The following is a 23,606-nucleotide window of genomic DNA, read 5'->3' as shown; positions in this document are numbered from 1 at the left end:
TTGCAAGGCCAGTCACTGTGAGTCATCAGTTTTTGTTAAGGCTACCTCAGTCTTTACTGAACAGTTCCTCACAAATCTTCCAATAAAAAGGAAAAAACAGAATAAAGTGATACTCATTTTCTGTCTTTTTCTTTTCAAACTGGTTTTCACACAGGCAGCGAAAGACAAATATGGAAGCATTTCAAATGAAATCACATTTTTTGTCACATACACAATCACACAGTGTACAATACACAGTAAAATGTTTTTGTGCCTAACTTCAGATTATTATTTCACAACAGCAACAATGAAACAATGTTCTAACAATAAAGGGAAATAAAAGCGGTGATGAGGCAGCAGGTGTGAATCATTAGCCCTGTTCATACTGTGGTTCACACACAGTCAGCATGTGATGGATGACTGACTGATGAATATGAGCTGTGTGCTGTGTGTGACTTCACTTCCCACACAGAGTGAGAGGAGGAAATCCTCTTTTCAAAGACCTTTTTTAGGAGCTGATAACCTGCGAGCTCGGACCGTCACAGATCCTCTGTTCAGAAACTCTCTGCAGTCTGAAACACGCAAACAGCCAGTTCTTTAAAAAGAACAATGAAAACACTGTTGTTTTTGTAACTGCTGTTGAGGCTCACTGGTGTTAATGTTAGTTAACTAATTTGAAGCATTTTATTCTCCAGTACAGTCATGTGAAAGTACTTTATTTTAAAATATGTGGTCATGTGGAAATGTCAGGAATAAACTGAAACAGCAGAGAACAGTAACTGTTGCGGTGAACATTTAGAAAAAGGTCCCAGTTGCAACCAAGTGAGAAATATAAATTACATATAAAGTTTTCCAAGTTTTACACAATCCTTCACTCTACTCTCTGAGTTTAATGCATTTACAGGAGCAAGAGAAATTCAGTACAAACGCTGTTACTGTAGTCGAGCAGCATAACCCGGTCCATTGTGTCTTAATCTGTTTTATTACTTAGAAACAGAGCAGCTCAGTTCAGAGGATTTTCATTTCCTTGGAATTGAGATCCTGGTATTTCCAGGGAATTTTCACCAAAACCTGCTCCCCTTTCATGGGTCCTGGACCATAGCGTGTGTGTGTGTGTGTGTGTGTGATAGCATACTGACCATACGTACAAGCACAAAGACGCCTTCTCCCAACCTCATTAAACTTGAAATGTAGTCCAACTTTAAACTGCAGTTATTTTGGTCTGGGCTGTTGGAGAGGTCTTTGAGCTGCGAGTTAGCTACATTCCACAAGCTCAAATGTCAAGAAAGAAAATATTCTTACACCTTTTTTCCATGATTTAACAGAAAAATACAACCATATACTCCTGAATTCAATATTCTCATCGTAAAACACACTCGTTCATAGCTGACAGCGACAAACTAAAACTCACAAAAAAAGTAAGTCTGTGTTATTATTTCCACTATTTCAACAATCATCAAGTCAAAATAAACCCTTAATGCACCCTGTCAGGTGTGAAAATATGCCGTTTTCCCTGATGAATCTCTCTGCCGTTGCTGGCCGGTTTTACTCCTCCTGTAACGTTATCCCCACCACTCATGGTCACCATGTTTCTCAGCTCATCTCACCTGTTCCACCAATAGAGATTCACCTCTGCTGGTGCATGCTGTGCACTACATATATTCAATACAGGATCTCTGAATCACTTTATTGTAAATTGGAGTGTCTGTTTTTGACAGTATTGAAAATGTAACCTTTTGGATTTCTAAATACCCTGGTGTAGTATAAAACTAACTGGAGGTTCTTTTTAAAGTTTAATAACTGTAATTGTGGTTTTGGATTTGCATAACTAAACTAAATAAACAGAAGACCCAACACTTTAATATTCATGTTGCTACAGTAAATATCCATCAATGTTACAGATGTTTACTGTTGTATTGAAGGTATACTATGTACAAACTGGCTAATATTTGTAAACAGAATCTTCCTGTAAAAGTGGAAGTAAAAGCCAACCTCAGATTAACTGCATTTCTTTTTTTCAGCACTGTATCAGCAATTTATGTAGCTTTTTCTTGGATGCTTTCAGTTTACGCTCAACCCACAAATGTTTTTTATTCTATATTTTCTTTTTCTGTCTTTTCTATACATGTGTATGCGCAAATAAACTAAACTTTTGACCATATTCCGGAAACGCTGTTTACATCAGTACAGAGAAATCATGTTCACGGTATAAACTCTGGTTTCATTCAGAGTACTTTGAGTTTCTCATAAAAGGAATATGGTGTTAACATGCCCACACACATAAATGTGAAACTCTCAATGTGAAAACTCAGAGTGGGTCATCAGTGACGACTGAGAGGGAAAAAAACAAATCAAGTATCATAGTGCAGCAGTGTTCTTTCAGGCTGGATGGACAAAAACATCGTTCCTGAATGGAGACAAAACTATTGAACTGCTTTTATGATGATTTGGCAGGTTTGAAGCTCTGACTGGATTATTTGTGTCAGTCAAACCACTCTTTTGTTATCAGATATTCACACAAACGTAATCAAGCTGCATGATATGATCATCCTGTGATGTGTTTAACCCTTTATCACCTGCATCAGTTTTCCTGTGCTGCCCTAAGACGCCTTTCACAAGCATTTAAATGTAAGGAACCAGAAAAAATGGTTCGATATCTTTCAAAAACACAGAAAAAACATAATGAGAAACATGGCAAGAAATGAGAGAGTGAAAAGAAATGCATGGAAAGATTATACAGAGCGGATTATGAATATCTTTGCTGTTCATTGTTGTAGCTTTGCACACATTTATATTTTTAACTTACATACTAGTTTTATACATTGCATTGGGACATTACGCAGTTTTATACTTTACACACTTTACACACTCAGCACATTATCTACAATATAATTTAAATATTCACATATCAGTGCTTATTGTCTAGTATTGTATTTCCCATGTTTATATTTTCACAGGCTTTACAAACTCAGCACATTATCCATATAATAATTTAAAAATTCACATATTGCCACTAATTGTCTATTACTATATTTCTTTACATACTCAGCACATTATACATACTTTACTTTTAATGTTCAAATACTGCATACTAACACTAGTTGTTTACCATTACTGTATTTCTAATTTTATATTTTTATATACTTGTGCTTGTACTTATGTGTACTTGCTATAATTCTCTATGCGACTGTAACAAACCACAACCCTTTTTTTGTTTTTTGTTTTGTTCTTTCTTTTTTGTTGCTTATCTTATAATAATTTTTTAGTTGCAAATTTTTGGGCCATATCATTTGAAGTCACCCTCTTCCCATGTTTATACAAGAAATCAATCCAATTTGCTCGGGTTTCAAAGGGTTAAAACTAGGGGTCAAAAGATTGTCAGCCTGGCTGATTATTGGGTTGATATTTGGCATTTTGTTGATTATCTGTATCAGCATTTTATTTAAACAATCACAGATAAAATTGATTAATTAAAATGTGTAAAGAAAGTGTCATAATGGGAGGAACTTTTATTTTAAAAATCCATAGGGAGCGTTTCACATTTATTGTGTTTTTTTAATGTTCACTTGACTTTATTTTAAAAATAAGTTACTGTATATGATATTAAATGTTTTAGTTTATACTAAACATTTGCTAAATGCATTTAAACAAAGTTTTGTGTTGGAGTTTGTTATATTATATATATATATATATTATTTATTTTTCTGTTCAAATAACTACTCCAGATGAATACATACTCTGGGTAAACTGTACAGCTAATCTCTGTGTGTCATTTGTTTCCATACATTGTATTATTGCTACTATACTTTTAGGATCTTAGAGTAATTTTTGAATGTTTTTGAAGTTTTAGATTACAAGTATAACTTTCATCCTGCTACTTAACTGTAAACTCATACATCATTTAGTGTCTGGGCCCTTATTTATAAACTTGGATTTGGCTTATCAGCTTTCACACACGTCTAATTTTATTGAAAATCATGTTTGCATCTATGTAGTTATCAACTCCAAATGTCACATACTAAATATTGGCAGAAAAACATTTTAATTGTAAATGCATATCAGTTCCAAATATTAGTCAGCAGTCTTATTAACTGATAATAATCGATATCAGCACTGAGAAACCATAATCAGTTGACCTCTAGTTAAAACCACCTGACACGTGTTTAATGAATAACACGTTTAGTACCACACAGTTCACTGAAACCAACACAACATGAAGCCAAAAATAAAATAACACTGATCATGCATGAACTTGTTTGTTTCCTGTTTGTTTGTTTGTTTATGCGTGTTTGCTGCATGTTTATTGTTGTTGTTTAGTGTTTAGCAGTGGGCCCAGTGACTCTGGACCCCATCACTCATCACAAATCAAGAGGTACTTACTCTCTTCAGGGGCACTGTGCTTCTGAACCAGTTATAGTCCGGAGACACTTTAATCTCCTCCATCTGAGGACACATTGAGACACAAACAGTCAGAAACAAACAGCTAAACCTCCTCTTCAGCTGACAAACACCTGACTGTTACATTAGCTTCACCGCTAACTGTTAGCTGTTTCTCATCAAACACACATCAGCGTGGCCGTTACAGTGTTACAGTAATAATGACCGGATATAACGTTATTTACTGTGTCTAAATGTGATTTATGGCTGCTGTTACCGTGATCGTTGAGGATGTTAGTCACCGTGTCCGAGGAATTTTATCCATATCTGGGGAGCATTTTCTCCGGCTGCCTCTCGGGTCATATGACTCCGCTTTCAAACACACTTCCGCAAAGCTCCGACCGCCGCCTACCACCGCGGACTGTGAAACACAACACACACACACGCACACAGTGTCTGACCATCTGTCTGCACGCTGTCTACTGCACCATCGTGTAGTTTCAATAAGCCAAAGAGCATTTACAGCAGATTTAGGGGAACTAGCTTGTAGCACTTTGTGGCGCTCTGCACTTCCCCGTGCTTTGCGCGCATGCGCACACGAACATCCACAGTCGTGGTTTCTGATTTTGTTTGAGGTAGGATAGAAAAGATAAGAATAAATAAATAAATACAAATTAAAGTGAGTGCAAAAAAAGATTAAAAAATTACAAAAATAAAGTTAGATAGCTTAAAATAAAAATAACATAAACTCTATACACACAGGATAACTGCAGTACGCTCATAGTGTGTTGTATATTTACTCTAAAATTATATAAATATAGCCCATTAACACAGTTGCACAGTAAGTGGTAAATAAATTGCACAGTAGGAAACTGTGCAACCATGTTGGACAGTATAATATAAAGAATATAGATATGTAAACATTTATGTGAATATTTATGATGATTACCAATAAATAGAACATATATATAAACATCCTAAAAATCCAGGAAACATCCTAAAATCCTAGAAACGCCCTAACACCCTAAATCCTGAAATGTTCTAAAATCCTATAAATGCCCTCAAATATTAGAAACATCATAAAATCCTAGAAATTTGCTAAAATCCTAAAAATGTCCTACAATCCCCTAAACATCCTAAAATCTCAGAAACATGTATGGGGCTGCTGCCATCCTTTAATGTTACAAAAATGGCTCCCATTTTTGTAACATTTAAGACTCCCAGTTAAGAGTCAAACATATTAATATGCATATATTTTTTCTTTTTTTCATATAAACACAAAAAATATTAGATTTATTACCCACGTTGAGTCATGGGCTGCAGTACCAACTTCAGCCGCTGCATGTTGTTGGCGCTGTAACCAATTGAAGACATTAAGGCTGCCGAAAACAGGACGAAGAAACGTGACGTCATCAAAACATGTCTCCTTGGTAGAAAGAAGAGAGTGTAATACACATGTAGAGGAAGGGTATAACTGTTGAATTTGGTGATTTTTTGTATTTTTTGTACTCGACATGGAGAACTTTTATCACCACGCTCCGGCAGACACACAGCAGCCTCCCGTGTATAATGGCGGTTACCTGGAGCCTCCGTACAGACCACCGCAGCCTCACGACCCTCCGCAGCCGGACCTCAGCGCTCCTCAGTGGGCTCCTTCACCGGGATATGACGCCCACACGTACGGATACAACAACCCGGCTGCGGCTCCAGGAGTGTATGGAGGGCCTCGGTTCCCTCCTCCGTACGGATTCGACCCCTCCGTCCCGCCGCCTCCGTTCCCTCCACCGGGACATTTCCCCGGCATGGTGCCCGCTCCTCCGGTAAACAGCCGGGGAGCGAGCTTTCACACCCCGCAGTTCAGTCAGGCAGCCCGGTATGACGGTCACAAACAGCCGGAGGGGTACTCTGTGTTCCCCCTGCAGGACGACAGGAGTCTGGGGACAACAGCAGCACCTCCCCCGGAGGATGAGGCGTCCCTGCAGAGGACACAGGACCAGCAGTGGCTCTCACGTTTCCTGCAAAACAGAAACAAATCCTCCTCACAGACCCAGCAGCCTCCCCGCAGCTCTGCCCCGGACCTCAGACCGGCTCTGTACCGGGCAGCTGAGCTCCTCTCCCGGCTGGTAAAATCCTGCGAGACTCTGAGGGACAACCTGGAGGACGAGTGTGTCTGGACAGACTGTTACTCAACAGCCTTGAATGTAAAAAACGAGCTGCAGGACAAACTCAGAGTCCTGAGTGACATTGAGAGTTTAGAGAGATTTAAAGCTAAAGTGTCCCGTGTTTCTCAGAGGAGGGCCCGCAGACTGAGAGCCAGGAAACGGTCAGAGATGGAGCAAGAGCTCAGAGAGGAGCGCATCTCTGAGAAGGAGGCTGCCATCGATAAATGGAGGATGCAGAAGATACACGAAGTGGAGGAGAAGAAGAAGGTACATGCGGCAAAGGATTTTCTTTTCTTTTTTTTCTTTATTTTTTATTTCATTTATTTTATATCATTAAATTTTATTTTTATGTATTCATTTATTTTTGTCGATTTGGCAGGAGATAGAAGATAACAATAATAATTATTATTATTATAAGCCCCCATGCACACATACACATCACAGTACAGTGTGTGTAAATATGAAGACTGTTTTCCCAAATATGTTTTTAAATTTTGTTAAAAAACTTATTTGTTCTCTTGGCTTTCTCAGAGCTTGCATGAGAGTTGACAGTTTTGTGGTTTTACCTCGTGGGTTTATTGTCTTTTTGTAAACAGTTTGTTTTTTTATGTCCTGTTTTATGATATTCATGCTATTTTTATTGATGTTCAGCACTTTGGTCAGCTCTCTTGTTTTTAAATGTGCTTTAGAAATTAAATTTGGATTGGACTTGAAATGAACTGCAACACACACATTTGTGACAGAAGCATCCACAGTAACATTTATAACTTGGTATGGTGGCCATTATATTTTAAAAACATACGCTTTGGTGATCAAAAGTGCTAGATTTAATCTAACTTGGTTTTTAAGAGGTTTGTGCCTCTTTTCCAGAACAGTTGAGGGGAATGGAAGTTAGTTTGAGGTGTGCAAAGCAAAAACGGTCTATTAAAAGTGTTTTTATGTGATTTTGTGAGCATTTTTATTCAGATATTAAAGTAAAAGCATTAAGCGTCAGCATATTTAATCAAATATATTTCTTTTCTTTTACTTGAATAATAATTTGGAAAGTAATGGCTATGATCGAATGATCTGATTTGTATGTGTTTGCGTACCAGGAGCGGGAGCTGAAGCTGGCTGCAGACTCCGTTCTCTGCGAGGTGAGGAAGAAGCAGGCAGACGTGAAAAGGATGCAGGACGTCCTGAGATCTCTGGAGAAACTGCGGCGACTGAGGAAAGAGGCAGCGTCGAGGAAAGGTGAGAGTTATTCAGCCACGATGCATCATGTTCCCACTCCCATGATACCTTATGAAAGGTATGGGCGCAGCCTGAGATTATAAGAAAAACACCTGTAATATGCTGCTAACTTTCACAGACACAAAGTGCAGCCTGCAGACTGTAACTGTGTGTGTGTGTGTGTGTGTGTGTGTGTGCGCGTGTGCGCGCGGGCGGGCGTGCACACGGCAGGCATCGTCACAGAGCCAGAGTGTGACGAGGCGTTCAGCAGCAGACTGGAGCAGCTGAGGAGTGTGATGAAGAAGAGGACGGCGGTTTACTCCACAGAGGAGAAAGCTTTGATGGTGATGCTGGAAGGAGAGCAGGAGGAGGAGAGGAGGAGAGAGCGGGAGAAACGACTGAAGAAGGAGAGGGAGAGACACCTGCAGAGGAAACGCAGAGTGGAAGCCATGTTGTTCGGAGGTAAAACCTCAAACCCTGAACGTTAGTCTGTTGATTAACAACAGAATGATTGAATCACATAAACGAGTGTTTGATTTTTTTGTGTTTTCCCTCTTTGTTTCTCAGATGAGCTCCCTGCACATTCGGTTCTGCAGCCCTTCAGAGAATATTACTTCCAGGCCGAGCGCTCGCTGCACGCTTTACTACAAATCAGGTCCGTCTCCACTTCATCTTTGACACGTGCTTTATCAACGACGCTGCTGCTGCTGAAATGAACTTGACATAAATAACTGTAATATGTTTTTCTTTCAGGAGAGAGTGGGATGTGTTTGTGGTTCCAGCGGATCATCCTGACGGTTCTGCGGTTCCTCAGAGCTGGATCTTGCCAGACGCCCCGTCAGACCAGGCCTGGGCCTCCGCTCTGCAGACCACTGACGCAGAGTGAGACGGCCTCTGACTCACTCAGCTAGAGCCTGACATCCAACTCTGAACCCAGACGAACAGTGCAGGAGTCTGTGGAAGGACTGCTGGTATAAACCAGCTGAAGAAGGCGTGGGAATAAGATGTCAATGAGAAGAGAAGTTAATAAAGGTTTCTTTAGAAAAAAGTTTCAAATCTCTGTTAACTTGAATAACTGAATGAGTTAATGATCTTTCAACTTCATCTATTTTGTGTGAGCTGCAGTGTGTGGGAGCTGTCACTCTGTGTAGCTCTTTACGTCAGAGCTGATAAATCCTGACAGTGAGGTGAGAGCTGCAGAGAGGCCAGTTAATAATAAAATACTCAAAGTTTTTAATCATCATCTTTCTAGACTGTTAAGTTTGTCCCCAACTGATGCTTCTCCGAAACTATTCGCAGCATTATGTCTTGTGATGACATACTTGAAGTGATAACCCTGTTTCATGCTGCCACTGTGCTTTTCAGTGGCTGCATTTACTTAAAAAAAGTCCCACACAGCTCAGTTTACAAGTCAAAAGCATCTTTTAAAAGGTACCAAAACCAGCAAAGCACTATTTTGGAGTGTGTGAATCAAAGACGTTCACTGCAGCTCTGCTAAAAAGGTAGAAACTGAATCTACATCAGTTTTGTTGTGCAGCATTCAGATGCCTTTCACAAGCATTTAAATCTTTAAAACATGAGCAAATTACTCATTTCCAAGACATTTTCCTGTAGTTTTTTACTCATTTCTGTGCAATGTTTTTTTTTTTAGATAATTTCTTGCAATGTTACTCATTGCATTTTCTTATGTTCTTGAAATAAATCAGGGCAATTTGCTAAAGTCCTAAAGGTTTAACTATTAAAATGTAGCAACTGCTCTGATCAAATAATGTGGTGTAATTCTTAAAGATGAGAAAGCGTTTGACTCCAGCTGGTGTCACATCAGTGTTTACCGTGTGAGCAGCCTGCTGTTAAAATCCCGCCTGACGTCAGGCCTTTACTCTCTGTTGACTTCCTGTGTGTGGACGGCAGATCAGCTGATTACTGTGAGTCACTAGATTACTGATCCAGGTGGCTCCTCTGATTTAACCCTGAGTGTCAGTCTGAGCTTCACACACGCCTGAGAGGATACCGACACTGAGCAGCTCCGGGGCGACACAGGTGAGCTGACACTTGTTTTATTGAAACATTTATTTATTTTATTTAATTTTTTTTTTACAGTAGAACTAAGGAAACCAATTCTAGTATTCAGTGTACTAAACTTTTAGTTCATGCAATCCATTTTATTTGCAACAAAAATACAACCCATTACTCCAACCTTTCAAAATGATATCTAATAAAATAAGTCAAGCTGTCTGTTTAAGAATTTGATAAAGCTTTCCTGTGCATCCCTCATAAGTCTTAATAGCACATAGCCTTTAAGTCATAAATAAATCTTTCCATAGACATGGAAAGTAGGATTTCATTCTTTTTTTTCTGATGTTGCATTGTGCAATCTTAAAGTGATCAGTAACTTTTTAAAAAATGCTAATAATATTTCACCAAATGTCTCTTGCATCAAAAATACCAAAACACCTAAGACATTGATGTCAATTCCTCTTTTTTTCTTATTATTTGTCATTTGACATTGTTCTTACATTTTTATGTTTTACAAAGTTATCTAAAAGATGTTACTGATTCTGCAGCCTCTTATCCTACGAGATATTAACTGCTTTTAACCCTGCAAGGTTTTGTATTTGTTTGTTTCAAGATAAACATTTTTCCCCTGTACATGTTGTCTACTACTTTTTTATTGCAGGTCTTAGAGAACTTGATAGAGGAGGAATATGCAGCATTTGTTCACCAGGATGCACACATTTGAAATCTTTCACTTTTCTTCAGTGAAGTTGTTTCTGGCCTCAGATTGGGCTCCTTGGCAGTGGTCACATGTTTGTTTGTCCAGCAGCGTCAGCGTGTTTGATGAGACGGTTTGATGAGCTTACAGAGCATCTGTCCTCTCTGCTGTTGGACGTCCTGGACCATCTGCTTTGTTGGTGTTTGGGTGTTAGTGGAGCAAATGTCTGATGAGCTTTCACAGGACAGCAGGACGGAGGACATCGTGCAGATTTACCTCGAGTGCCTCCTGGTTTACTTTCAGTCTAACGCAGGCGGTGAAGGCGGAGGCGTGAGCAGACAGGCTTTCTGGGAAAGTAGCTTTCAGCTTTTCTCAGCTGGACTGAAGAGAGAAGATTTCTGTGGGATTTTTTGGGAAACTTCATCTCGTTAGTGTGACTAAATTTACCACAAAGTCTAAAAGACATACAGGAAGCAAGAATTAGAAACAATAGAAATAACACACCATCTGTTTTGTGTTGTTGTGTTTCATTAATATTTTACTGAACGTAAAAAAAAAAAAATTCAACACTGTCACCTGTGGTCATTAAATCACTTAACTCGTACATATAAATATAAAAAAATAAATCATTAGATATAAAAATAAACAAATGAATAATAATAATAGTAACAATAATAATTACATAAAAAATACACAAGTAATTAAAAAAACAAAAAAACAAAATCAAGGCAAGGCAATGAGCAACTTAGCAAGACATTTCAAATTTAAATTTCATTCAGAGTGACTTTTAAAAAGTCTTAAATATAACTTACTTTAAGCTGTAGAAACCCAGATTTCAGTGTTTGTAGTTCACGTGCCTACATTGGAGTGGTGGTGATGCTATCCAGAATATAAAATAATGTCTTTCTCTCTCTCTGTGTGTGTGTGTGTGTGTCTCAGTGAACTGAGCAGGATGGACGGTGTCCCTATGAAGATGCCACAAGGTGCCCCACAGGAAGTTAAAGCTGTTGAAGTGACTGTCCCAGATTATCTAACCATACTGCAGGAAACAGAGGTCAGTATGTTTTTTTTGTGTGTGTGTGTGCATGTGAACCCACTGAACTGCATGTGTCCCGCTGCGTGTTACTGCTTCAGTCTCTCAAACAAAATCACTCACTTTCTTTTTTTTTTTTGAACGGAGGCCCATCAACCCCCCCCCCCCCAACTGTTTCTAATGGCAGTTGCGAAAAAATACAGCAGCGTGCCAAAAACAACCAATCAGAGCCAAAGCCTCTCTAACACAGCTGTCAATCATGCCCCTCACTGCTCATGACTGGGATCAAACTGTCAAACTAAGCAGCGCTGATCAAATATGAATCAAGATTCTGTCACTACATTTTATATTTCTCACCTCAAATGTTCTCAGAAACATGTTTTAGTGCTCTGTTTAGCTGTGAGATAAGAAGGTAAATAAAATAATACATAACAAAGAAATAAACTTTAAACGGTAACAAGCTCTTGCCTACACGGTTGCAGCATTAAAATGCAACCCTTCTTCTTTGTAGCTTTATGTTGTTCCCACTTTACAAGCTCAAAGCTCATGAACACAACAAAGTCGTAAGAACAGCTTCCCAACTCGGAAACTCTGACCTTCCGACATCACATGAACGCAGCATTAAATGTTGTTAAAATTTCAGTTATTGATCTAAATGAACTGTGTCTCTCCTCCAGCAACACCAAAAGCACAAACTTCACGCTTAGATAAGAAGTTTGTGAGTTGGTGTGCTGTTCTGTATATTTAATATTGTTATGCTGTTTATTGTTGCTTCAGATGGCTGATAATGTGGCCTCAGAACATTTCATGTTTAGGGTTTTTCCGTTAATCATCTAGGAGGGCAAAAAACGTACAGTTTGTCCAAAAGCTGCAGCCAGAAAAAGGCGATGATGTTATTTTAAACTGCTCTTCATCAGCCTCAGTCAACAATAGCATGCTAACGTGCTGTGTTGGCATTAAGCTCAAAGTACAGCTGGTTTATTTTGAGCTGTGCCAGCAGCGCGGCTCCAAGGACGGCAACGTCTGTCCACCGGTCTGCTCCAGACTGAAATATCTCATCAACTGCTGGATAGATTGTGATGAGATGTGGTTCATTATTCACGGTTAGCTCAGGATGGACTGTGAGAATGTCGGTGACTCTCCGACTGTTCATCTAAACTTAGATGTTGAGATATTTCACTTCAGACCAGAGATTTGAGATCTTTTGAAGAGGAGCCAACAGGCGAACAGAGCGACAACTGTACAACCAGCATCACTTAAAACATGGAAAAAAGAGTTTATGACGTGTTGGGCTGGAGGGCTTGACATGTTGTAAGAGGTCTGTTTGCATTTGGGACTCATTTATGGACTCATGTATCACTGACTGAGAAGGAAATGTCATATGGATAATATGAAAGTGTTGATCTTGCCTATTATTTTATTTTATCACTTTGATGTGTGTTATATAACTTTACTATTCTATGTTTTATTTAAATTCCGAAATTTCTTTTTTTTTTTTAATTTTATTTATTTATTTAATCTTAATTATTTGTGTATTTCAGTTCATGGAAATCTGTTATTGTCATTGTTCATTTTATTTTCTTTGTCTGTGGAAATGTATGAGGGGATATATAGTTATATATTGTTGATCAAATCAATCTATCAAATTTTATTTATATAGCTCCTTTCAAACTAATCAAATGCATTTTTAAGTGCTTTACAGTTTAACTGAAGAAACAAAAACAAGAAAAACATATAACATAAGCAAAAATGGATCTTAAAAAAACTATAAAATTGTGATAGTAAGACACTTTATCAAAGCAAGAGTAAAAAGATGATCAATATTTTAAGCTTCTCTCCTCTCTGTACATGTTTTGATATACACTTGAAATTTAGATAAAAATATTGTTAGAAAAATCAACATGTTAATGTAGCAAAGAGGAATGCCTCAGAGTAATAACAGTTTTTGTTGCTGATATGTTGTTTGTTTCTGTGTCAGTACGAGTTCAGTCTGGAGAAGTGGGCGCTGACCGGGCTGCAGAGCGGCTTCACCAGCCAGCAGTGTCCTCAGCTCTCCTCCTCCTCATCGGGCCTGCAGCCATCCTGCCCGCCGTACTGGATGATGCTCAGCAGCCCGCAGCAGAGCCGCCTGGCCAGCCGCCACTGCTCCGACTTCTGGGAGCCCAATCCTCGACAGCGCTCCTACAGCCTCAACCCCTCCGTCCTGCGCGCTAAGTTGGCCGTCTCAGACTCTGAGGATGATGTAGAGAGCGCCGCACAGAAAGCCAAGAAGTCGGCGAAAGCCGCCTCTGGTGGAGAGCGTCCTGCTGCTCCGTGTCAGCGAGGTCAGAGGTCAGCACAGAGAGCCTTCGTCCCTGACCTCCTGAACCCTCCGGCCTGCCTCAGCAGCCTGCCGCACCAGCGCAGGAAGAACCTGCGACAGTGCTCGCTGTCGGTGCTCGACACGCCCAAGGAACACAAACCCAACACAGAGAGCCAATCCAAGGGCCCGACATCACACAGGGCCCCTGCAACCAGGGCCAACACAGTGGACCGGCTCCCCAGCATCAACAACCACAACACAACGCACATGGTAAGAGCCAGACATTAATGAACATGTTGTGACCAGTAGAGCTCCGGTAAAAAAAAATAGAAATAGAACTAAACAGAATTGAAGTATAATCAAAATACTAAAATCATATTGTGTTTTGCCGAGATTTTAGTGAAGCAAAAAATGTCATTCGTGCGGATACAATGCCTGCTTTAAGGGTTAAATAACAATCTGACTTTTTGAGAAGGTAACTTAGTTCCAGGATGCGTTTAAAGGACAGATCTGTTTATGTTTTAATGGCCGTGTTGTCACCACAGCCACACTTTAGGTCGTCTTGTGGTCTCATGACTGAGTTTTTAGTGTGGCTTAGTGAAAGCTGCAGCATAGTTAGCCCTTCACTCCGGTCTGCAGGAGCACACTATGAATACGGCCTAAAGCTCCTCCTGAGCCCCACGATAAATCTGCACACATAAGCCCGGCACACACACTGCAGCACCACACACTCCCTCACTGCCCAACAGCAGAATTACTTTGACTGTATTTATAGTCAACTTGGTGATTAAATGCCCTTTAATTCTCTCTATGAATGTCAACACTGTGCTGGAGGCAGAAATCAATCCCAACCATTTTTTTCCGTTCACATTTCCAAAATATTTCCAGGGATCTGCACTCTAAAAATAGACTGTGTAAAGTCCACTCCCCGACTCCAGCCAGGTTAAAAGAGGTCCATCAGGATTAGCAGGAGGAAGTCCTCTGAAAATGTCTTTCTCAGCAAAGCTGAGTCTCAGGTCAAAGCTGCTGTCAGCATTCAGTGTGTCCCCGCTGCTGCTTTACTGTACACGCTCACTGCAGTCTGCTGTGTGTTTCCTAGAAATCTCTGAGCCCAGACTCCTGCAGAAACCCATCTGTGACCTCAGCCCCCACGGGTCTCCCCTCCTCCGGTTCGGACTCGTCAGCAGAGCTGCTGTCAGCTCTGAGCCCGGAGGAGAGGGAGCTGCTGGCGGCCATCACTGCCCGGGGTTACACCTTCCGCACCGCCATCATCGCCCTGCAGAAGACAGGCCGGCAGACCCCAGATCAGGTCAGTCAGTGTCACATACAAAAAGACCTCTGATTTACTGTCTACCCTTCATACTGACCCCAGATCAGATCAGAAAGTGTCACATAAAGTCATATAAGAGCTGCAATTGTGATCATTAGAGGTCTGACAGCAGGTGCTGATGACTGATCCTGGAGATCAGTCATCAGCACCTGCTGTCAGACCGCTGCACTCATCAAGCACCAGGCATCCAAAAGACACCACAGCCAAAACTTTATCTTACTGGAAAAGTCTGGGCACTGTTAATAATACTAATAATAAAACTAATATTAATAATATTAACAACAACAACTTCATTTATAGCACCTTTAAAAACAGAGTTTACAAAGTGCTTTGACAAACAAAGCAAAGCAGAAATGGGATACACAGATGGGGAAACAACAACAGAAAGCCAAACAGTCCTACTGAACAGAAGTGGGAAGAAACTGGTAATTAGGAAAATATTATAAACCAGAGGACAAATAATGTAAGACGCATGATGCATAATGTTAATATAAAATAATACAAAGAAATAGAATAAAAACAATAAAAATAAAAACAATGAAGCAATAAAATAACAAATAAAAGGAAATATAATCGATAAAACATAAATTAAAAAAAGATAAAAAAAAGAAAAAAGATGAAAGATAATAAAAAGATGAAATCAAATAAAAGCAAGTTTATAAAAATTAAAACAATTTTAAGAAGTAAGAAATAATACATATATAGCAAGACAAAATACCAAACAAGAGTGAATGTGGTGTTGGCTGTTACTTGACTTTCAATGGTGAGTGTATTACGATAATCCTGCATACTATACCCTTTATTTAAAATCTGTATTCTGCTAATGTTTGGTTTAAAGACTGTAATACTACTGCAGCTTTTGTGAATTTGTGGACATATTTATGAAAACACCATCATACAGTGGTGGGTCCAGGTGACGGGAAAACACCTGACTAATAAAAACTCAAAGTAACGGCTGTGAGCTCAGCAAAAACAAAAGAAGAAAAAAAAGGAGCTTTCATTTCCCCTTTTTGTTCATTTTGAATAAACAGGTTCACAAGTCAATATATATGTACCAACCAGCCAGCTGGAGGTGGCAATGAAACCAAAACACAGTTTACTAAGCCGAGTTAAGCCACTGTAAAAATAGACCCCAGAGTTTCCACAGTCTGCTCTGTGTGTTTTTCCCACAACCTCCCCTCATGTCTGCTCAGACCAAACCCCAAACCACAGCTCAGGGCTGATGGGATCAGCCTGGTATCAGAGAAACAAGTGAAATGGATACAACCTCTGAACGCAATAGGCATGAAATGTGTTAAAATTATGTGCCGGCAACACGAAAACAATGCAAAATCAATGAGGATCTTTTGTGGTGGATGCACACATTAAGTGTAAAGAGCGAGAAAGTCTGGGCAGAGCAGAACATTTAAACAAACACAGACTTTCTACCAGGAGGCCACTGTTTGTTTCCTGTGTGAAACTGAAAGTTGTGTATTGAGACTTAACCAACTTTACGTAACAATGAAAAGTACGTTTTTATAAGTTTACTGCTCATATGAAACCACAGTATTTTTTTTCTAAACTTAAATCAAGCATTTCTTTTGTTTTTAAAACTTTAAACTTTCTTTTCCTAAACCTAAAACACAGCTGTTACCAACTGATTGTCTAAACTTTGATTTTGCTGCGACTTTGACCATTTTTACGTCAATGCGAAAAAAGTTCCTTGTTTATGCTGCCTACTGAAAATGTGCAATACAAATGAAGCTGCCTTGCATGCTTTAAAATTGTTTTCTTTTTGCCAGCACGTCATTTTAATACACTGCATGCCCATCACTAGGTAATGCGATTTTTAGAGGTTGTGTCCATTTAATGTAATTTGTGAAACTGTGTTGCGACATTTACTTGTCATAATTCCGATATCTTTTAATGCTTCTGAAGTTCCGCTTAAGCAGCTTAATTTGCAAAAGATGCATCCTCCACATAAATGCAAATGACAATGCATTTACATTTGATTTAACTGATGTTGTATGTAAAAGAAGTCGTCATGCAGTGGTTTGTTTTTCACTGATTATCCTGCAGCGCTCAAATGCAGATCAAGCAAATTACAATAAATTTGCATTTGCTTGACTTAAGTTACATGCAAAAGAAATCATCTTAAATTTCACTGTTTTATGGCTTAAAGAGGTCTGATGCAGATTACTGCTTAGATTTGACCCACTGGTGTGTTTAATGGTTTTAAAAGGTTTACAGTCTGATTTCAGATCAGCCCCTGTTAGCTTCCATTCCCTCCGTCTGTCAGTCAGCAGGAGCCGATTTGGCAGCTGGTCAATCAGCGTAAGAAGAGTTCATCAGCGGGAGAGAGCTAATGACTTAATGAGCGAATTACTGAGCCTCACGCTGGTCGGTCAGGTCACACAGCTCTCACACAGATTGTGTTTCGCTGCTCTGGTGTCAGAGCGTGTTCGATTGAGCCTCTGCTGCTGTTGTGTCACTATTTTCATACAGCAGGATGTCTGAGGGTCATCACCATAAATCTGCACCTTAGTTTAAAGAGCTTTGGGACCGTTGTTTTACAGCTAATAAAGATATTAAGGGTAGATTCTGCACAATTGAAATGTTTTATCATATGTTTTGCATGCCAGTGGATTTGGATAAGTAAAACTGAAATTAATTGGCATCGTTATAAATAGGATGCTGATTGGACTACATCTTCATGCAAGACGAGGGACAAATTTCATTGATATTAACCAACATTTTTAAAACAGTTTTATTTTTTGCTACATGCTCTAATTTAACATATCATTTTATTTTTCACATGATCTTATTTAACATTTTTTATTATTGTTTTTGTTATATTAACATGTATTTGTATTTATTATGAAAGCTTAAGATATTTGTAAAAAAAAAAGTTTGGCAGAGGAGTACTGCAAAATCTGGTGCTCTTTGGATTCAAGGACAGAAATTACCAAAAAAGGAGGGAGAGGTTTTAGCTTTTCAATCTGGATCACCCCTGGTGTCTGTCTGCAGTATAGGTCATAAAGCCCGCCCCTCCATGTTAGTGAATGGGACATAGGCCAAACTAAAACCTCAAACTACACACCAAATAAATGTTTCCCAAAGATGGTTTCTGTCACTGAAAATCCAAAAATCCAAAATCACATTCCAAGGCACACTGTTTTGCAAAAGTTAAAAAGCCTTAAAAAAATTGGCTTGACGTCAGCGCATTTTAGTTTACCGTCTTCATCAGGGCATCAAAAACAAGTGTCAGCTCACAGATTACAGACTGCAGTTCACCGGTATTTTAAGGCTCTAATCCTGCAGAGATAAACATCCACAAGTTTAGACTTTTATAATAAGATTATTACTAACAGATAAGAGCTTTAAGCTGATAACAGTGGCCACATGAACGAATATTTCTGTGTGTGTGTGTGTGTGTGTGTGTGTTTGCAGATCTTGAGTTACTTGGTGGCGTGTGACCATCTGTGTCAGCTGGGTTATGACATGGTGCTGGTAGAAGAGGCTCTGGAGATGTTTCAGAACTGTGAGACAAAGGTAAGACCTACAGAGAGCGACATCATCTTTCATCGTCATGGAGACAAGAAGACTTGTCTGATACAGTTTTATTGATAAAATTATTTTAAAAAAAATATCAAAAAAAAGTAACATAATGATGTTTTCCTCTTGAGGCGGAGGAGTTCCTTCATCTGCTCAGTCAGTTCAATGAGATGGGCTTCCAGCAGAACGCCATCAAAGAAGTGCTGCTGGTCCACGAAAACCACCGAGAGCGGGCGCTGGAGGAGCTGATGATGCGTGTGGCGTGATCAACACACGCACACACACACACACACACACACATACACACACACACACATTCAGCTGCAACCTTAAATCTGTTACTGCAAGAAAATATGAAACCCATCTCCACCTCAATGCATTACTGTAGCTGCAGATGGACGTGGCCTTCACAGAGGAAAAGTATATTGTTGATGTATTGCTTTTTACGGATGATGATGTACCCATGTTGCACATATTGCCGCCATGATGTTGTCAAGGCTAGAAAAAAACAAAAAAAAGCAGAGGGCAGAGTCTCTGCAGACATCCACTTCCAGCGGGTCATCAGTGATGATTGAGAGGGATGACTTTTATTGTCTTTATTATATTCATGATGTGTCTGAAAGTGACTAAACTTGTATGATCTGTGTAACAGTCTTATGTGATCTTTAATTCATTAAAGACATGTCATGAAAATCCACAGAGACTGTTTTCTAACTTTTTCTAACTACAGCATGAACGCTCTTTGCAGGTTTCTATTTTTATTCTACTCTTTTTTTCTCCTTTCCTCTTTGTTCCGGCCTTATTTAACCTCATTTCCGAGAATGAATCCGTCTGGGAAACAAACTCTTACCCATGACTTGTTTTCTGTGAAAACAGGAGCTGCGTCCATCAGGGACCGGTTCCCACAAACAGAAAGCTTTGATAAACATCAACTCAACAGATCCTCATTTGCTCACTTTTACATCACTAAAACGGACCTGCTGGTCATTAATGGATAATTCCAGTTTATCGCGACTTCAGTGTTGTTTTTGCAGTTTTGTCCATCATTTCCTCATTATACAGGGAAAAAATGAGTGCAGCAGCTCATAGTTGAAGCATTAAGTCGATCTGTAAACTCTGATGGATGTTTGCAACAGAAAGCCTGGCTCATAATTTTAATTTTAAAGCTCTAGTGTGTATGATTTAGGAGGATATATGGATACATTATAATAAATCTGTTTTCTTTAGTGTATAATCACCTAGGAATAAAAAATAAAAAAAAAAAAAAAAAAACGCTGTCTTTTTGTTATCTTAGAATGAGCCGTTTTTATCTACACAGGGAACAGGTCTTTGTCTATGAGCAAGGCTGTTCAAAAGAGGCTGGGACATGCTCTGACCCCGTTTTTTTTTTATTTTCAGGTGATCATACATTATAGAAAACAGATTTATTGAGTTATGACACACGTGCGCTGTAACTGGAGCTGCAATGTTGGAGGGTTACAACAGACAGCGCTGTCAATAAAGGTAAAATGTCCCCTCAGGTGCTCTTTGGGTTTGCTATTTTTAGCCTCTTTAGCGGTGCTCGGCCTGACAAATCTTTACGGCATGCTTAAACTGATGATGGTCAAAATACAACAGAGCGTTTGTATTAAAAAAAAGCATTTGTTTATGGTCTTCTATTATGGACTTTTTTGTTCTATGATGCACCAGCCAGCGAACCTTTGGGCAACTGCAGACCAGGTTTCACTGCGCATCATATATGTTTTTAGCCATCCGTGCCAGCATGTGCTTTTGTTGACATTCTGGTGTCGGAGAGTCATCAGCAGACGCAGAGCGTAATATGCAGACGCAGAGCGTAATATGCAGATGCAGAATACCACTGACAAAGCGACAATATGTGACGAGTTGGGATGAGAACATGTTGCATTGACAAGTGCTGGGCAAGTGGTCTATCTACAACGTGCCAAACAGGGTACAAAAAACACTGATTTGTAACAAGAAACCGCTTTATTCAGTGTTTCTCCCAGTTTAAATCTCCCGGCCTGTTTGTTTTTGAGAGGAAGCGACTTCTGTGGATAATTCGGCTCCTGATAAAAACTCCCACACAATGAGTACTGAAGGAATTTTAATCGAAAGAAGTTTACGTTAATTGTAATCTGCAATCCTCACTGCTAGATGCCTCTAAATCTTACACACTGGACCTTTAACCCTTTGATCTGGATCAGCATCACTTTTTTGGTACAACATTCAAACACCTTTCAGAAAACTTCTGAAAAATCAGCACATTGGCTTGATTTCTTTCAAAAACATGGCAAAAAAGGCAATGAGCAACTTTGCAAGAAATGTTCTGCAAAGAAATTAGTAGATTTAGAACGAAAAAATGTCCACATAGCTGTAATTTTTATCATCATTAATTCTATATTTAAAATTATGTTTCAGAAATATTATAATTTTTTTAAGCATTTCTATGAGGTGATTTCCTTTATTTATTTTTTAAATTTTTCTTTTTTTCTTCTCATTTTCAGATAATTTTCTTGTAATTTTTTACTGATTTCTTGCTAATTTGCTTCACATCCAAAGTCATAAAAATAAGGTGCATGCAGTAATGCTGTTGCTATGAACTGACCTGTGCAGGATATGTTTGCATTTATTATGTGTAGAGCGTTTGTGCAATCATCTTGTATAGCACATTAGTGCAATTATTTTAGGTAGGGCATCTGTGCCATACTCTTGGGGTGTATGGATTTGTGGGGGTACTTTGTGTTAATTGTTTGATTGTGTGTGGCCGTGTGAATCTTACTCCTCTCACTAAACCAGGACGAGCTCTCACAGGTTATCAGAGCACTGCGGGGAGACTCTGGGACGGTCTCTGAGGTTTTGGTCCCGTGTCAGATTCTGAGAGTTCCCCATGAGGGAGACAGTGTCCTTTGGCAGCCTCATCAAAAATGTATATATAGATCCGACCCTGCCAAAACCTTTCATCTCACGCTTCACTCTCCATCTGTAATCCTCCACAGTGTACTCTGTGGTCAGCTGCCGGCTGAGCGTGAACACCGAGTCTCCTCTGACCACGGCGGTGAACAGAGAGCTCTTACTGTTCCCGTACTGACCCGACATGGCCGTCCACTGGCCTGAGCTTAGGTTATAGCAGTCCATCACACACAGCAGGAAGTCCTCACAGGGTCCGTTGCGCATCACGTACAGATTATCCTTATGGGCCACCATGTAAAGGCCATAACTTTGCTCACGGATCAGCGTGGTGACCAGAAGCCATTGGTCCAGTTGAGGCACGTACTCATGTATATCCGTGGCCCCTTTACCTCTCCAGAGACTGATAAAGATCCGGTTCATGGCTACGGCGGACACCACCGAGGCTGCAGGGCAGGGGAGTGGCGAGACAAACCCCCAGCTTCCATTAGACACCCCGTACCTCTCAACAGACGACAGCGCCTTCATGTTGTACTCTCCTCCTAGAGCGTACAGGCAGCCCTCGTGACCTATCAGAGTGAAGTTGTAGCGTAGCTGCTGGGGGCCGCAGATGGTGGTCCATGTGTTGGCTGCAGGGTTGTAACAGAAACCCGTCTCCACGACCTTCTTGCTGACATCGTGCACGCCTCCGATGATGTAAAGCTTGTTGTCCAGGACGGCCACGCCTGCCATCGTGGTGCTGGCGCTCACAGGTAGATGAGTCAGGACCTTCCACTCTCTGGCGTCTTCATCCAGGTAGCAGACTGTCCTCTGGATGTCCTTCAGCAGCTCGGTGGATGGCGAGTGGCTGCACACTGCCATGTAGCTGCTCGGGAGAAGAGACTCGATGTAGTCCACCAGCTTCTTGGGTAAAGTGAGAAGATCATCCTTCAGGTCGACGTACATGTCTCTGATGAATAATGCCGAACTGTGAGAAAGCTCCCAAACACCGTATGTGGTGGCTGTGTGGTACATCAGCAGGCAGTTTTCAGAGTTGATGATATTGATTAAATGATCTGTGAGAGCTGGCACCTGCAGAAAAGCTGCACACTGGATCGCCTCCACAATCTGATCGCTGCTCAGCACGGGGTGTTCCCCGGCCAGGACGCGCAGCATGACCAGAAACCCCAGAGCGCCCACGCACTGCAGGTGGATGTCTTCCTGTTTGCACTCCCTCATTCCTGACTGGAACAACGCTCTGAAGTACTCACAGCTCTCACTCAAAACGGTCTTATCTACTATAAAAGAGCTGCCGTCGATGTTGACCCTGAGGCTGTGCGGCGGCTTACAGAGTCCCGGCTGCTGGATGAGGCGCGGACAGCTGCTGGACTCCATGACGTCCCCGCTGTGGAGCTTCATTACATCCCGGCTGCAGTGCACGCTCAGAAAGCTCAATTGAAACTGTGCACATGGCGGCGTTTTGCCACAGAGTGCGTCCTCCTCTCCAGAGCTGACAGAGTAGTTTCACAGCTCTGAGAACAGACTCTATACATAGCAGGCGGACGTGTGACACAGTTCAAGTACATTATGATGACATGCAGCCAGAGGAGAAAGAGGAGCCGGATAATGACGGGGCGGCTGTGAATGTGTCGATGATTGATATTGTTTGTGTCTGACGGTCGAGGGAACAGCTGAAGATTCGTCCTTGAGTTCAGGAACAGTGGAACTGAACAATAGGTGGTTCCCCTGGGTCACATAGTGTGCATGCCGCTGTTTCAGCAGTCATTGAAAAGTTGAGTGCAGAAGTTTTACTTGTAACTGTTGTTTTCCTCTTTGGCTGAAGTAAAATATTTAAACTTAGTTTCCACTGCTGCCTGGAGCAGAGTTACTCTGAAGTCTTTTGCTTTAGTTGTGTAGAAATGTGTAAGATTGCATCCATAATTTCACTTTGTATTCATCTTTTAAAATGAGCTATCATCTGACAATGCAGGGGTTAATCACTAAAATGCACACCTGCCAAATCCATCCACCATGCTGTCTTCATTCATTCAGGTCTGAGAATCAGAACCCTCACACCT

General features: G+C 40.4%; 3 protein-coding genes across 3 annotated transcripts; 2 read left to right on the top strand and 1 right to left on the bottom strand.

Annotated features, from left to right (window-relative positions):
- The first annotated feature begins 5,773 nt into the window (after positions 1-5,773).
- On the top strand, positions 5,774-9,176 carry pdcd7 (programmed cell death 7). The gene is made up of 5 exons (XM_042488201.1): positions 5,774-6,785; positions 7,613-7,751; positions 7,962-8,192; positions 8,298-8,385; positions 8,484-9,176. Exons 1-5 carry the CDS (start codon positions 5,871-5,873, stop codon positions 8,614-8,616), a joined length of 1,506 nt encoding a protein of 501 aa, XP_042344135.1. The 5' UTR covers positions 5,774-5,870; the 3' UTR covers positions 8,617-9,176.
- A 495-nt stretch (positions 9,177-9,671) lies between these two features.
- On the top strand, positions 9,672-19,237 carry ubap1lb (ubiquitin associated protein 1-like b). Its single transcript, XM_042489818.1, has 6 exons — positions 9,672-9,770; positions 11,383-11,497; positions 13,455-14,048; positions 14,878-15,087; positions 18,538-18,639; positions 18,774-19,237. The coding sequence occupies exons 2-6, from the start codon at positions 11,396-11,398 to the stop codon at positions 18,906-18,908; spliced, it is 1,143 nt and encodes a 380-aa protein (XP_042345752.1). The 5' UTR covers positions 9,672-9,770; positions 11,383-11,395; the 3' UTR covers positions 18,909-19,237.
- A 2,018-nt stretch (positions 19,238-21,255) lies between these two features.
- Positions 21,256-22,947, bottom strand: kbtbd13a (kelch repeat and BTB domain containing 13a). The gene has a single exon (XM_042490190.1). It carries the CDS (start codon positions 22,945-22,947, stop codon positions 21,448-21,450), a length of 1,500 nt encoding a protein of 499 aa, XP_042346124.1. The 3' UTR covers positions 21,256-21,447.
- Positions 22,948-23,606: the final 659 nt, after the last annotated feature.

This window comes from Plectropomus leopardus, chromosome 1, assembly GCF_008729295.1.
Source record: "Plectropomus leopardus isolate mb chromosome 1, YSFRI_Pleo_2.0, whole genome shotgun sequence".
NCBI lineage: Eukaryota > Metazoa > Chordata > Actinopteri > Perciformes > Serranidae > Plectropomus > Plectropomus leopardus.
Note: the sequence above shows the minus strand (reverse complement) of the source record. Positions and strands in the feature narration are given on the sequence as shown.